General features: G+C 50.7%; 1 protein-coding gene across 2 annotated transcripts in view; it reads right to left on the bottom strand.

Annotated features, from left to right (window-relative positions):
* The window catches only part of HABP2 (hyaluronan binding protein 2), a 34,021-nt gene extending 18,265 nt beyond the window's left edge, over window positions 1–15,756 (bottom strand). Inside the window, exons 1-2 of one of the 2 annotated variants that reach the window (XM_045040695.1) lie at window positions 15,599–15,756; window positions 3,255–3,291 (exon numbers count right to left, since the gene is read on the bottom strand). In XM_045040695.1, the coding sequence (XP_044896630.1) occupies window positions 3,255–3,291; window positions 15,599–15,667 (106 nt within the window). In that variant the 5' untranslated portion in view covers window positions 15,668–15,756. The remainder of the gene's footprint in view (window positions 1–3,254; window positions 3,292–15,598) is intronic. The other variant, XM_006938184.5, reaches the window with a different exon arrangement.
* Window positions 15,757–16,419: the final 663 nt, after the last annotated feature.

Below are 16,419 nucleotides of genomic sequence, written 5' to 3'. Positions count from 1 at the left end.
CCCGATGCGCTCTGTAGGAGTCTAGAAACTTGTCCAAGTGCTTTCCTGCATACAGAGGGATTACAGCCTGACATGAAATTGGGTTCCATTGCTGGATTATTGGAAAACACTCCAGGTTCAGATACAGATTATTGGAGGCTTTCTCTAGGCTATAGAAAAGGAGAAGGCTTTGGCGAAGGTGGGAGCAGCTGGGAGAAGCATTTTGTATTAGGTGTAAAAAGAAATCCTCGTGCATTTCTCTATTTATCAGAGTCTGCTTCTAGAATTTATCAGGAAGGATGATGAAAGTATCCTGAGCTAACTCAAATCATCCCAGTGATTGGTTACTGCCTATTTTCTATGTTCTGGACACTCTACTAAATAAGTGTGGTTGCACATAATCTTATTTAAACCGAGAGAAACCCCATGGCATAGTTATTACTATTCCTATTACACAGAAAAGGAAAAAAAAAAAAAGAAAGTGGTATTATCAGGGCCCAGGTCAACCCAACTCCAAGTCTGGTTTGCGTTTCCACCTGCCCAGGGGCCCCTTGTGGGTTTGTGTTTCGTGAAACTCCACGGGTTTTCGCTTCCAGGAAGTAACACACATTGAGAAATCTCTTTTAGCCCATGCTCCAAGTCCCCGGTCCGGGATTACTGTGGTCTGTAGCCGGGGTCTCTCGGAAAGAGCTCCGAGTTTGTGAGATGGGCTCTGCAGCTGCTCCAGTTAAGGAGCTTGCCAGATGTGCGGAACGGAATAAAAATCTCTGGAACGCCGTCCCTGTTGGCGTCATCCATCACCGCGGCACAGACAGCTCCTCCGAGGGCCTCCCCCCAAACCCCAGCCCTGCTGGCCTGCATTCGACGCTTCCGATCCAGCTGACAGGGCGAGCCCAGCAGAGACCCTCCCTGGCAGGCGGCAGGACAGCTGATGGATGGGCTCAGCTCGTGGTGCTGGGCAGAAACAAGCCAGCTTGGAAGAGGCATTTCCGCAGGCCCGCTGGCTGTCACGGCACCTGCTCTGGGGAGATGAGCGGAGTCTGTGCTGTTTGATGACCACCTCCTCGGCCACCCATTGGGGACTGTGGCCTGGGCACCTTCTGCTCCAGCAAAACCCTCACCGCGCCCCGTCTCCAGCAAAACCAACTACAGAAGCGGGCTTGCCCTGTGGACGTGCGCGTGGTGTTTCCTTGGCCACGTTGCTTTCCAAAGCCAGCTGGGAGCTGACAAGCTCCATCAAAGCACAACCCCCATGTGAAATTACATCAGATGCTAACAGGGGCTTGATTAAAACCTAACCTGCTCTTTGCAGAAAGGCCCAGCTACCGCGTCTCACCCAGCTGCACGGCCAGAGGTTGACCCGACACCTCGAGACGGACTTAGGAGCCCAGGGATGGCAGGCTCCGGGGTCCTGTCATCGGCTCACCAGACTGGCGGAAGCTACTGGCACAGTTCTCATAGGGCGAGGAATTTCAGAAGGTTAAATCCAACACTCTCCACTCGCTACTAAAGTGGCTTTTCAGCTCGTGTTGAAATGCCACCAGTGATGGAGAACTGGCCACCTCCCAAGGGCCCAACAGCACATGCAGGTTTTTGGGCAACTCGGATGGACAGGAAGTTCTTCCTGTTTGCAGACCAAATCTGATCCTCCAGCTTCTGATCTATCTCCTGAAAGCTAGAAGCCTTAAGAACACGGAGCACGGACCTCTTCCCTGTTCGGTCATCTGTGTTTAGCGGGGCCACTGGCTACAGCTGTTCAGGTTGTTCATGGCGCCACAAACTCATGGTGATTGTAGGTGTCGTTTTGTAGTTTTCTGGAAGATGGCAGCCCAGCGTCTTGAGGTACACACGTCTCTTAATTCTCAGAAAGTTGACCTCACGGACTAGCGGGGGGTCTGCTTTTCATTTACTTGAAGAGAGCGAGGTCTCTTGAGTTTTCCAAGCTCTTCGTCCACTGCGTGACCCCACCGTTATGGAGCTCCAACATCTAGACCAAAGGAGCCCTCCAATGGGGCCTGAGAGTTGTGTGCTGAAGCCCGGGGGAGGGGACAGCTCTTCCCACCTCTTAGCTTTGGACCCACCCCCCCCACCTTGGACTCCACATGCAGATACTGGTGTGACCAGCTGGGGGAGCCCTCTGACGCATGATTCCTCCAAGGAACAGAATTCTACACTGTTGAACAGAACACTCTCCTTTGCTTTGAGGAAAGACATGGACCCTCTCAAAACCCACACACCGTGCTCAATTTCACAAACCTTCCCTGAGCATGCGGGGTAAACAAAGGTCAGACATCCCTTGCCCTGAGCCAGCACAAGTCTGTCTGCCCACCCAGTGCTTTGCCGCTGGAGAGTATTGACCATCCTGCGGAATTTGCCCCAGTTGTCCCCATCTTGCCTCCAAATACGCCCCTGACCCAAAGTTTAGATGTGACTAAACTTTGCCATCTCCACGTGCTGTCTGCCTGGCTCTCGTTCCCCTGTGGGTGACCAACACAAGCCACTGCCAGTGCCGGCCTCGGCCCTGATGGAGTTGTGCCTTGGTTCTTGGAAGGGAGACTTGGGCCCAGAGTCAAGAGACCGAGGTTGGATGATGGCAGGAAAGAACAGCTCTGCTCAGCTGGGGCACAGCTGAGGGTACCAGGCAGAGGGGACAGGACAGAGACAAGGTGACAGAGAGAGTCTGTGAGAGACAGAGCCGTCGTGAAAGGGTCTGGGGAAACAAACCAGGCAGAGGGGCAGTGGGGGGGTTGCTCGTGGGAGGCCGCCACAGGGGCGGCTCAGCCTGAGGGCTGCCTGCGTGGCCCAGCACAGGGGGCCTGGCTCCCCACCCACGGGGGGAAGTGAGGGAGGGTCCAGGCTGGCCTGCCTGGAGCCAGTAATTGCCCCATGCCACCCTCACTTTGCGTTGGCCTTTTCATCTCATCTTAGCCACTAACGGGCTGTGTAACCTCTGGCGTCCCTCCCTGCGCCTCAGTTTCCTCTTCTGTAAAATGAAGGGACTTAACTGTATCAGCAGTTTTTCCCTTGGGGTCCTGAGACAGGGCGTCGGGGGCATCCGCGGGCAGCTCGGAATTCAGCAAAGCGTTGTGCGGGTGCGTGGAGGGACAAACACCCAAGAGAGCATCTTTCCGGGAAGATTCTCGAAGGGGTCCGTGGCACTTCGGAACCCTTTGAATGCCGAGGTTGTGCCAACACTTACACGCGTGGGTCCCCTCTCCTCCATCCCAGAGCAGCCTGTAGCTTGTGGGGAGCCCCTGGATGATCCACACACTCACCTGGGTCCGGGTCTACGAGTAAAGACATCAAGGAGAACTGCAAAAAAGCAAAAACGAAAACAGAAAACCAACACAGGGCTGAGCAAGGTTGAGTCTGCTGGCTGGCTGGATGCCTCCCCGAGCTCCTGTCAGCGGAGAGGAGCTTCTCCCAGGGTCACATGTCAGGATCAGGAGCGCTGGGTGCTTTCGGATGGCTGTAGCTGGGATGGGTTAGAGGGAGGGGGCGGGGCCTCTTTGAAGACGCCCCCTCCTCCCCTTCTTCCCGTGCCCGTTGAGGATTCTCCTTGGTAGGGACTCGGTGCTTGTGCCTACCCGGGCTCAGGCTGTGGCATGGCTGCCCAGGTATTGACAACCATGTCCCTGACCGTGATGAACACGTAAGGAGCCTCTCCTCTCCGCCTGATCGTGCGTTGCTGCATTTCATTCCTATAACGGCCCTATGAGGAGGCTTCTATTAGCCCATTTACAGACGAGAATATTGAGGCTTACAGGTCACACAGCTGTGATCAGATTCGGATTCACACTCCAGTCTGGGGGAGCCTTGGGTGTCAGCTCCTTGGGCGGGGGATGGACAGATGCTTAAACCTCTCCAGTGCCTTCTCATAGTTCTTGGAAGAAAACACAAGCACCTGCCACAACCTATAATCCTCCGGCCATACCCTTCCCGTCCACCGCCCAGTACTAATCCCCAGCCACACCCGGGTTCAAACTGGCGCTGGCCAAAGTCCTCCCACCTCAGGGCCTTTGCACCTGCTCTTACTTCTATGTGGAAGGCTCTCTCCCGTGACCATTGCTAGGTCTTAGCTTAAATGTCATTTTCTCCAGGAGGCCTTCCCCAGCTCACCGTGGGTGTGACACGCCCCCCACACACTGTTTTGTCATTATACCCATTCATTTCCTCCATAGTTCTTGTGCCATGCCGCTCTTGTCTATTTGCATGTTATCTATTTCTTACATTGACTCTGCCCTCCAGAAAGGCAAAGATCTCGTCTGTTTCATCACTGATGTGTTACCCCCTACTGAGAGTAGGCACATGACAGCCCCGAAAAAGTTTTTGTTGAATAAATAAACAGTCTTATGAACAATTCCTTTTAGAGCACAGTACTTGTCGGAAGAAGAAAGTTTTATTCATTTAAGAGCTGGAAATATATTCTTTTACTTAAGTCGAGGGTAAGCAAACTAAGGCCCTTGGGGCCAAACCCAGAGGTGTGGTTTTATAAACACAAATTTTTTTAAGTTTGTTTGTTTGAGAGAGATGGAGACAGTGTGAGTGGGGGAGGGGCAGAGAGAGAGGGAGAGAGAGAGAGCATCCCAAGCAGGCTCCGGGCACGGGGCTCGGTCTCATGAAACCGAGAGATAATGACCTGAGCCGAAACCAAGAGTGGGACGCTCAAAGGCAAATGGAGTCTCGTTGGAACACGGCCATGCCTGTTTTTGAGTGTTGTCTTCGACTGCTTTTGTGTCACAACGGCAAAGTCGTCGTGATAGAGACCATACAGCTCCAGATATTTCCTATCTGGCCCTTTCCAGGCGAAGCTTGCTGACCTCTGATTTAGAAGAGGAGGGCTCTGTCACCCGCACAGTTCTCCCTTTTGGGTCTTGGCCACCAGAAGGCACTGGTCAATGCGATCGTCTTCCCAGCACTCGCATCAACCTGGGGAGTGGGGTATATTTTCCTCCTCTCCCCTCAGCAGAGGTTTTAGTTTTCTGTTTGACTGTAGGCCTCCTTCACCGTTTGGGGAACTAGGCAGATGATACATTGGAAAGGACAGGTAAGGCGCACCTGGGTGGCTCAGCCGGCGAAGCGTCCGACTCTTGATTTTGGCCGAGATCACGGTCTCACGGTTCGTGAGATAGAGCCCCGCATCGGGCTTTGCGCTGAGCGTGGAGCCTGATGAAGATTCTCTCTCTCTCTCTCTCTCTCTCTCTCTCTCTCTGCCCCTCCCCCACTCACGCACGTGTGCGCGTGCGCTCTCTCTCAAAATAAATAAAGAAACTTTAAAAAAAAAAAAAAAGAAGAGGCAGGTTAAAAAAAAGAATGCATCGTGACTTGAGGTACCGAGGCCGCAGTATCCACAGTGGACTTCTTGACAAAAATGCTTCTCCCGAGTCTACTCACGAGAAGCACAGCAGACGCAGGTTGTGGCCGTTCAACGGAACAACTAGCCGAGGCCCTGCACAAATGGCAGTGCCGTGAAAGACAAAGAAGGTGGGAAGGCTGTTCTTTACTAAGCGAGAGTAAAGAGACGTGACAACCCAAGGCCATGAGAGGTCCTGGATTTAAAAAAAAGAAAAAAGAAGCCGTAAAGGACATTGTTGGGGCAATCGGGAAACTGGAGTGTAGACTGATGTTAGAGAATCTTATTGTGCGCCTTACTCTGCCCACTCTTCTGTAGGTTTGGCAAATTGTGACATACACCGCTGGGGAGGGGAAGGCATGCAGAGAGGAAGAGTGGCCATTTGCTGTCTGGACGGGGCCCACGCCTGCTTAATTGCCTCGGGGTCATCCGGCCTGGTTTCTGCAAAGAATGACACGGGGCGGGGGCGGGGTATCTTGTTTGGGAAGGGGGTTGATAGTGGGGAGCCTGACGGAGAAAGGGCGGGTTCAGGTCCTAAGGGTGTTCCTGGGCCTCGGGACTCGAACGGGGTAGAATCCGAAGGTGAGTCCTCCAGGCTTGAGCACCAGGGCGGTAACCAAGGGAGGGCCGTGAGACGGCCCCGAGTGCAAATGTGACCCCTCCTGCCAACTCTGCGTCGATCCGGTCCTTCGCCCTGCATCACCTTCCCTCCACAGAGCTTGTCCGGAGGGCAGGGCCTGCCCCTCTCCCCATGCTCCCCCAGCCCAGAGGAGATAGCCCCTGAATTCTCCCATTTGCACTGAACAGTGTGGACCGTGCCTGGCCACGCTCAGCCTTCGAGAAGTGGGCAGGACAGGAGAGAGGACTTCAAGGAACATGGTTCCTCAGGGCCCAGCGTGGGCAAGGCCCTCTGACGCCTGGACCTGGGCCAGAACCCCAAATCTGAGCTCTGAGCCGGAGCGGGAGGGCCAGCCAAGTGCTGCGCTGCCCACAGCCAGCAGGTGGCAGACGTGCCCTTCCCAGGAGCTGAGCCCTCGCTCTCGGGAGAAACCAAACAAAAACAACGCTGGACCTTTCTGGGGCCTGGGGGCCCTGCAGATCCCGCTGGCTCTCGGAGAATCTGAGGCAGCTGCCGCCCAGCGATGCAGCCTGGGCTGCGAGTCAGGGATCCAGAGCAGGCCCACTCGTTTTGTGAGCCACTGGGTCCGCCTGCAGAGATAGGCTGCAGCGACATGTGGAGACCCGCAGCCCAAACACAGGCTGGGTAGCTGGGGGACCATATGGGAGAGGCCAGGCCAGTAGCCAGTTATTTATGCCATAGGTCTGGATCCTGAAACTAACCTGGGTGATGGGGGTGGGGGAATGGGGAGGCGCAATGTTTCATCCCATTCTGGCGTTCAGTGTTTCCATGGTGACACTTAAAACGATACAACCCCTACTCCTGGGACTTGCAAACGCAAGGAGGAAGACCACGAAAGCAAAAGAATAAGAAGGGGGCGGGGGAGGAGGAGACAACCGTGATCTCAGTTGGCATACATCAAGAGCTGACAGTGTGCCAAAGACTGTGCTTGGTATTCTACATGCATTCCGTCTCGTTTGCGGCAGCACACGATGCTTGATCATGGAGGTACTATCACTGTGTCTATTTCAGAGGTGAGCAAACCGGTTCCCAGAGGTGAAGTTGCCCACAGTAACTCAGCTAGTAAATTGCTGGAGCCAGGATAGAATGGAGCCAGTCTTCCACCGGAGCCCTTGCCCTTAACCTCCGTCGCTATGAGGGCTGAGGAGAGCGTGGCAGTCATACGCTTTAACGGAAGAATGGAGGAGAAAGAAACAGCGCTACCGAATTCTACAAGAGGCAGGTTGTGAAATCAGACCTCTGTCCTTGGAAAGCTTTATGGAAGGCCTGTCCGGGCTGGCCCAGGCCTGGTAGGACAGAGAGAGGACTGCTGGGCACCAGCGACAGCTGTGGAAGGTACAAAAGTCAGCTCGAGCCTCGGCCAGGCCACGGTGGCCAACGCATCTCAACAAACATCTCCACTCACATCAGGGGGGTGTGCAAGCCGCTGCCTGCTTCTTTTACCGCTTCTGTTCCTTGTCTCAACAGGGATAAAATAGCAGCTTCTAGTATCTTCTAGTGTCTTCTAGGCTAAGGTTTGTTAGGGGGAAAGACAGGGAGGGCAGAGAGAAGGATATTGTCTCTGAGTCTTACTGATTTACAGCGTAATCTCCCCCGGGGGTGAAGAGCATGGGAGTCTAATCCATTTTGTCCTCTCTCTAATCGAGTTTAAGCTTTTTTGAGATTTCATCTTTAATCTAGATTATCGCAGCTCAGGTTCTTCCTCTGCCTTTCAGAATTCTAAATCTTCTGGAAAACAGGAAGGCAGAGGCCAACGGTCTGAGTTGGCGAATCCCAGGAGTTAGCTGGTGGAAGATGTTCTCAGAGGATTGGGATGCAGAAGAGGGGAGATGTGTGCAAGACCTGTCCTCTGGGGCCAGAAGCTTGGCTTAGCCTGAACCAACCAACAATAGAAAATTGCGACTCTAGGGCCACCTGGGTGGCTCAGCCGATGAAGTGTCCAACTCTTGATGTCGGCTCAGGTCATGATCTCAAGATTTGTGGGATGGAGCCCCACCCTGTGTTGAGCTCTGCGCTGATAATGTGGAGCTCACATGTGCACTCCATCTCTCTCAAAATAAATAAGCTTAAAGAAAGATTGGGACTCTAATCCCTCCATCCCTTCCTCCTTGGATGTTCTACCATGAGCCGGTTGTGGATCAACCCGGTGAAGCCGCGTTATTCCCAAGGGCAGTTGGGTGGGAGATAACTCTTGCCCGTGACCAAGTGAAGCTGAAGTCACCGGCCTAAAAGGGTGGGCCAAAGACAAGAGTGCAGCGTTCAGCAGGCCAGTCCTCACTGTTGGACAAAGAGCTCAAGGTCAGGGTGAGATGTGGTGGCGAGAGAGGACAGAGGTTGTCCGTGTTCCCGTCACCAACCCAAGTATTGCCCCATACCATCCCCCCACTGCGGCTCTGGCTGCAGACAAACTATGATGAAATTCACAGTTGTGCAAAGCCACTTAGTCCTTTCCCCCCCAAAACTGTGATAAAATCCACGCAACACAACATTTCTAATTTTAACCATTTGCAAGTGTACCATTCACTGGCATTAGTTACACGAACATTGTTGTGTAACCATCCCACAAAATCTTTACCCGAAACGTCTTGATCATCCCCAACAGAAAGTGTGTAGCCATTAGATAATAACTATCTCCTCACTCCCCGCCCTCCCCTGATCAGTACCCGAGTAACCTGTATTCTATTTTCTGACTCTGGATTTGCCTATTCTAGGTACTTCATATGTGTGGAATCACAATATTTATCCTTCTGTGACTGGATTTATTTCACTAGGCATAACGTTCTCAAGGTTCATCCATGTTGTAGCATATACCAAACTTTCATTCTTTTTCAGTCTGAGTAGATTTCCATTGTCTATCCATTTTGTTTATCCATTCATCTGTTGAGGGACGCTTGGGTTGTTTACATCTTTAGGCTATTGTGAATAAGTTGCCATGCACATGGGTGTATAAATATCTGTTCCAGTCCCTGCTTTCCATTTTTCTGGGTTATACCTAGGAGTGGAATTTTCTGGGTCTTAGGGTAGTTCTATGTTCAACTTTCTGAGGAAGCACCATCCTGTGCTCCGTAGTGGCCGCACCATTTTATATTCCCACCAACAGTGCGAGAGCGTTCCAATTCTTTCACATCCTCATCAACACTGGTTACTTTCCATTTAAGAAAATTCTGGCCATCCTGATAGGTATAGAGTGGTGCCATTCAGTCCTTTTCTAGTCGCAAGGAATCTTGCCTTTCTTGCTTTTGTACATACACCACACAGGGCTGTCTCAGGATGGGCACGGTTCGCTGTGGCTTTGCTTTAATCTGAACCTCAGGGCAAGGAGGGAAGGCTTTAGCGGGGGAAATATGGCAGCCAAAGAAGAAAGCATTGGCCCGCGGTCTGTGTGGGTGGCTTCCTTCTCGGGAGCGTGGGTGAAGCAGGACCATAGTGATGAGCAAGGGTGCATTGTGGAGAGGAGTGGGTCTGGACTCTTCATGTACAGAGGGGTAAGGCCCAGGGGGATGGAGTGTTCCTGTAAGGACATGAACTGACTGGGGCAGGGGAGGAACTGGAGGCGAGATCTCCTTGCTCTGTCAATCACCTGCGTAGCCTTTCTACTTGAACGCTCAGAGCTTTAGAGCCCATTCAGGCCTCTGCCCGGGTGACTGAGGGCTGGAATGTAGCTTCACATGACAAGCAGAGATGGGATGGGGCAGAGTAGGAGACTTCCATGGCATTTGCCATTCATTTCTGGACAACTTGGTAAAAATTCAGTTTCCTGAGGCGCCTGGGTGGCTCAGTCAGTTAAGTGTCCGAGTCTTGGTCACTTGCCCAGGTCACAATCTCACGGTTCATGGATTGAGCCCCACGTAGGGCTCTATGCTGGCAGTGCGGAACCTGCTTGGAATTGCTGTCTCCCTCTCTCTCCGACCCTCCCTGGAGCGCTCTCTCTCTAATAATAAATAAATAAATAAATAAATAAATAAATAAATAAATAATAAATGAAAAAATTCAGGTTCCTGGGCCCTATACACAGATATCGTGCATCCATGGGCCTGGAGTGGGCCCAGAACATGAATTTTGAACCAGTACCCAGGTGACTTTGCCCTCAGGCTCGCTTTGATTATACCTGCCTTAGGCATGAAGCTCCTGGCCAAGGGAGACTGTGGGCTGATCTCTCCTCTTTGCACAAGTTGTTGAGTCGCTCTGTGCCTCAGCTTCCCCGATTGTAAAAGTAAAAATGTCCTTACCCTCATGTTTTATTCCAGGGCATATGGCTGCTCGTGGGGAGTGCAGCTTTTGCAAAGAATTGGGGAGGATTGAGGACGAGGGATAAACACACGCCTTTCTGGGTGTGATAGTGCAGGTGGAAGGCCTTTGGAAAGGCAAACGAACAAACAAGACAAAAGAGCGAGATGGGTCTGAGGCCTCTGCCACATGGGCATGATCCTGAAGCTGCCTTGACTTCCGTGCTTCCTTTGGTATGGAACCGGTGGTCCCCAAGCTGATTCAGCTGGTGCTCCCCAGGGCATGACCTGACATCAGGCACAGCATAAGACGGTCACTCCCTTCCCAATTTCACCATAAAGCCTTCCAAACCCATCACAAAGGAGGACCGGGTGCTGCTGGTAAGTCTACCTCTTGCTAGCCTCCCCTTCCAACAAGGAGAAAGCAGGCTTCAGGCTCTGAGCATTTGGGTGGCAAGTGTAGCCAGTTAGAATTCAGTGACGTCATTTTCTTTGATTTTTTTTTTTTTTCCAATATAGTAGTGACAATTTCCTTTAAAAACAAATCTGTTGAGCTAGAGAAAAGGTAACTCTGTTTAACAAACACATTAAGAAACCGGTTTGGGCTTTAGGGCAAACCTGGGTTTGAATCCCCATTCTGTAGCCTCCGGGGGTGGCCATCTTGGACAGATTCCTTAGCTTTTTTGTAGCTTAGTTTCTTATCTGTCAAATAAGGATGATATGGGTGCCCAAGCCATTGGGCACTTGGGAATGAAGTAATAAACATTAGGCACACAGTATCTGACATATGATAGAGACTTAATAAATGGTTGTGCTATGATTATGATTATTAGCTACTGTTGTCAGAGAGTTTTTCTTTGCTTTTCTTTTCTTCCTCCCCCCTCCCCCCCCTGCAAATCATGGGCATGAGTAAGGAGAGCTCGCTAAGCATAAACTCTTCATGGAACTTGTTTGTCGGGTCACAGGCACGTCACACCAGTCCACCCCCTTATTTTTCCTGGGATCTTTGCCAAGTCCTAAGCCAGAAAACCTTGTTATATTAATTATGAAGAAAAAGCATGTTTTATTTAAAATCCCGGCTGCCGAATATTCTGCCATGCTGTTTCTCTGTGACAGCAGAATTCCTTTTGCATTTAGGGAACCTTAATGAATTTAAAATATAAATATATCTGTGCCTATATACACACGCGATTTCCCGCGACCTGATTTCCCTAAATACCAGCATATACCGCCAAAGCTAATGAGTTGGAATTGTGCTTTGGATCAGTTTTGTCTAAAAAAAATCTGTAAGAAGTCACAGTGAACTTCAGTCCCTCTCTTTTCCTTAAGACTCTGTGGTTCCAGCAAGAGGGAGTGACGTCCTTCCTGGGCCTGAAGGAGACTTGGATATTCTGGAACCTTGAGGCTTAGAAAGGGGAGGCTCTTACTTTCCCATCGAAGGCCTAGTTCGGTCCTGGGGGCTGTGCAGATGTGAACGCTGAAATTAATCAGACGCTGAACCCAGTTACTTGACCATCCAAAACAGGCTCCAATCCTTCAACATCCATAGTGTTTCTGCATAATAACAGACAAGCCGGGCTGTCTCTGTCTCTCTCTCCAACTTAGAACCTGGCCGATAATGTAAATCCATCCAGCAAAAGAGTATCAGTGGTAAAGAGTGGTAGGGCCTATGGACTCGGTGGGGGGCGGGGGGGGGGGGGCGCTCAAGTTTCTTCTGAAACTGGGAATGGTAGTCCCACATCTGGTTGGTGCCAAGCAGGTACGTGAGCCCCATGTTACTAAGATGTCTGGTTTGGGAGTGCCTGGGTGGCTCAGTCGGTTGAGCGTCCGACTTCGGCTCAGGTCATGATCTCACAGTTTGTGGGTCCGAGGCCCGCGTCGGGCTCTGTGCTGACAACTCGGAGCCTGGAGCCTGCTTCAGATTCTGTGTCTCCCTCTCTCTCTGCCCCTCCGGCTCACACTCTGTCTCTCTCTCATCTCAGAAAAATAAAAATAATAAAAACGTAAAAAATAATAATAAAAAAAATTTAAAAAAGTCTGGTTTTCAAGAAAAGCTGGGGATTTGTGCTTCTATGTGAAGTGTTCTGATTTGCAAATGTTGCCAAACAATTGAAAGAAAATTAAAATACTCTTCGGCTGACCTTCTACCCCCTAAAGAAAACTCAGTCTGTGAGCAGAATGGACCCCAAGTTGCCAGTTTGCAGATTCGGGTCCCTTCAAAACTTTCTGTGGTGCTCTACCTGGGAGGATACTAGAGTTCTAGAGTTGTTGAGTTTAAACTCGAGGGTTTAAGGAGTCTAGACATGGGAGCAAACATGTGTTTTAATTATAAGGTGCATTGCTGGGGAGAGAAAAGCCATTGTCTTCTGTCCTCTCTAGGGATGGCCTGCCAAGCCTCGTCCTCTGGCTTCTGACCCTGGAGAAGGTCAAATTCCATTCTGGCCGAGCCCAGTGGCCAAGAACCACAGCAAGAAGAGATTTTTGAGCCCTGGGCACGGTGCACATCCTTGATATAGTTGAGTGGGTCTCCTGTAATGGGCAAGGAGTGGGACAGATCTGAGCCTCGGTCCTGGCTGGGAAGTTAGTTGAACATCTCTGGGTGCGTTTCTCATCCATAGCACAGGGGCAACAGTACAAGGCTGTGCTGGAGACAGGTGTTCATTCAGGAAAACCAACTCTAGCTCAGGCCAGGAAGGCACTTCGAATGAATTTCTGGTGTCCATGACAATAACATTTGTCCCATACCTCTTTGGATCACGGAGATCTGAATAAAAATCTAAGTTAGACATGAGCCCATGGAGAACTCATTATAGGGTTTGCTGCATGACCTAAATTCATGGGAGAGTGTCCACACATCCTTCCAATGGATAGTGATTGTAGATCCTGTGACCACTTTTCTTTAAAGTTCCAGGGGCACGTGGAGATCGCTGCACCCCAAGCAGCAAACAAACCCCTGGACTAAGAGCTTCCTGCCCCTACACAGAGGACCATGTCCCTGAAGCTCTGTGGATGGGAGAAATCTCATCTTCAGCCAGAGTCCAGGCGAAAGACCTCATCCAGACAGTGGACAGCAGCCTGTAGGGTAGAGCTCAGCTTGACTAGAGGCCAAGCTGTCCATCTTCCCACCTGTAAAATGGGAACAATAACACTACCTACTTCTTAGGGTCCTCCCAGAGATGAACCGATCCACTGTAAAGAAAGAACCTGGCCCACAGGATTTCTCATTAAATGATAACAGTTGGTGATTATCTTTAGCTACGGGGGGTGGAAGAGACTGCCCAGCCCATCTGGCTGTGTGGCTCCCTCCCCTCGATGATGCCCCTGCACTCTCCAAAGCATCTGAGCGAGTTGGCCACTTTCCCCTGGATGTCTGTGGACTGGCCCGTGGAACGCAAGCCGCCTTCCCGACCACCTGTCTGGCACACATCTGGGGTAAGAAAACATTCCAAAGCCCTGAATCCTCTCTTTGGAACTGACTAAGCTCATTGCCCGAAGGCTATCTCTCATATTTTCTCTTTTATCCATTATTGACTTATAATTTCATTGCTAACCCTAAAAATTCACTGGGGCTTGCACCAAAGGGAGTTTTTGGGACCATTACCGTTGTGTGAACTTCAAACAGACTGCATCAACTCTCTCCTTGCCTGCAAACTTTAGGCTCTAATTCTTTCCGACTGGTACTTTCTCTGGGCCCCTTGTGGGCCTCTGATAATTTCCACCTCTTCCTCTAGACCTATGGTATTTCTGCTGGGTCTTGTCCCCAGACATCCACCAAGCAATCAAATGATGTAGGGGCTTGAAAATTTGTAACTGCAGCCACAGCACACATATACCAGTCATCACTGGTGCAAGAAAATTCTCTCAGAGGTGAGTCACTTGACAGCTTAATATGGGCCGAAGGAAGGTGTCTGAGGAAAGTTTACCGAAAGGGGAGGAGAAGCTCTTGGTTTTGAAGCATCTAATGAGAAAATCTGAAATTTAATCTGCTGCCTACAGGGAAAGCTCTATGGAATAGAATGGGAAATAAAATGCAAAGGTATTTAATAAGATAAAGGGGTTATGACTGCTCTTTCTGTTGTCATCCCTTGATTCTTCTCTACCTGCCCCCCCAAAGGGGTACATTCTCTGATTTAATTTTTTTTAATGTTTATTTATTTTGGAGAGAGAGAGAGAGAGAGAGAGAGACAGACAGACAGACAGAACACAAGCAAATGGGGGTGGGGCAGAAAGAGAGAGACACAGAATCCAAAGCAGGCTCCAGGCTCTGAGTTGTCAGCACAGGGCCCAATGCGGGGCTCGAACTCACGGGCTGTGAGATCACGACCTGAGCTGAAGTCAGACACTTAACCGACTGAGCCACCCAGCCTCCCCTTATAGAGATGTCATATTCATTCTGGAAATTTAAAGGGGAAAGCGCTAATATTTATTGAAAGCCAATGCATTGCTTCATCCAATCAGCCATGGCCCTCCCCAAATCTGTGACAGATTATCTGTCACTTGGTTTGCAGTAGGGGAAACTGAGGCTCAGCGTGATTATGTTTTGCCCAATATTCCACAGCTAGAATGTGGCAAAGCTGTGATTCAAAGCGCTGGCTCCAAAGCCCACGCTCATGCCTCAAACCACATCTGGTAGGGAACCCCAGGAGGTTCTGTTTCTGTTGATGGCCCCTCTCCTGTGCCCACAGAGATCCAGCTGACACTCTGGAACCACAAAGGCACACAGCAGGGGCCGACATCTGCACCGCCCATCTGCTTCCAAATGCCTACGGTCCCCCACGTAAGACCCGCGGATGGCATTTCCTCTCCCTGCTCGCCACCACCTCTCTTGGGCCCCTGCTGACCCTCCTTGTCCCATCTGCTAAGGACAAGGGAGAAAAAGCTACCCACGAAGCTTCTCTCCAAAACTCATCCACCTAAGTAAAACCAGACTCATACGCAATGAACAGGATTCTCCCCTCGAGCCGAATCACAGGGGTTCCTCCCCTACTGTTGCCTCAGATGGCCAGAAAACTGTACCTCCGTCAACACGTGCAAAGAGAGTCTATAGCTTTTAATGGCTTCTCGAAGGGTTCTCGGAGATCCATGCCAAAGGGTTCTCTGAGCCCCTCGTCTTGGCAGATTTGTTCGCCCCGGTCCCCTTAGTGGCAAGGTGCTCACGGAGACTCTGCTCCGAGGGCTCGAGTCAGTTGCGTGGGTTCATGGACTTGGCTTCTCGACAGCAACTAACATTACAGGCCTGCATTGACTCTTACAATCAGGATGTATTCAGATTGACAACACGTGCCTTTTACAACCCAAGTTTCTAGTCACTCCCGGCCCAGGGGCTTGAACCTGGGTCGAACCCGGGTCCGCCTCATAACCTCAGCCTCTCAACCACGGACATTTGAAAAGGACACTTACCCCGATGGCTGCCTTTCCCATCAGAGCTGTTACCAGCACAATATGGAGATGACACATTCTGGCGAGCATATGTGCAGTTGAAGGCCTCTTGTTTTGCTCGACACACAATTTCTTTTGCTGTCTATGCCTTTACGGGGGAAACATGTCCCCAAGGACTCAAGAACAAAGGATGCCAATTATTAACTAGGCATCGAATACTGTTTAATGTTTTGCAAACCAACTATCTTGATTAAACAAATGGCCACTTTGGAGCTGGGCTGAGTCACGGGGTGGTTTCTTTTCTGGGGAGAAAGTATCCAAAGGAAGTGGCAGGGTTAAAGAGCCCCAGCCCCTGGGTGCACCCCGGGGGCTGCCGAGTGTTTGATGCGGAAGGGCCGATAGTTAACTACCGTCCCACGCACGGGATGAAAGCCCCGGTCGGGTAAGGCTTCCGCTACAGGCCTTTGCCGTCGCTGATTCAGACAGAATGTTAACGGAGTTCTGATTCATCAAATCTCTAAACAGAATTAAGGCATGGACGGGCTCCTAACAACATCACACTCTCTATTCATGAAAGATAAAGGACGCAAAACTGCTATTGACAAACATTGATCCTGGGCCCTTTGAAGCATTGCCCATGGTTGCTTGTTGGCTTCAAAAGTTTTCTTTTAAATCTCATTACATCAGGTTTTCTGCTTTTTAATTATTTTTTTTTTTTCTCCTTTCCTTGGAGTCTTTCTTTGATCAAGAGGGTGAAGAAACCGTGATGCTCATATCCGGGGCCGGTCCTCCCTGTGTTCTGTATTTAGCTACCCTGGTTCCAGGTAAGGTTCCATAAAGCA

The sequence above is a fragment of the Felis catus genome, chromosome D2 (genome assembly GCF_018350175.1).
Source record: "Felis catus isolate Fca126 chromosome D2, F.catus_Fca126_mat1.0, whole genome shotgun sequence".
In the NCBI taxonomy this organism is placed as follows: Eukaryota; Metazoa; Chordata; class Mammalia; order Carnivora; family Felidae; genus Felis; species Felis catus.
The sequence above is the reverse complement of the archived record's forward strand: the minus strand, read 5'-3'. Positions and strand labels throughout refer to the sequence as shown.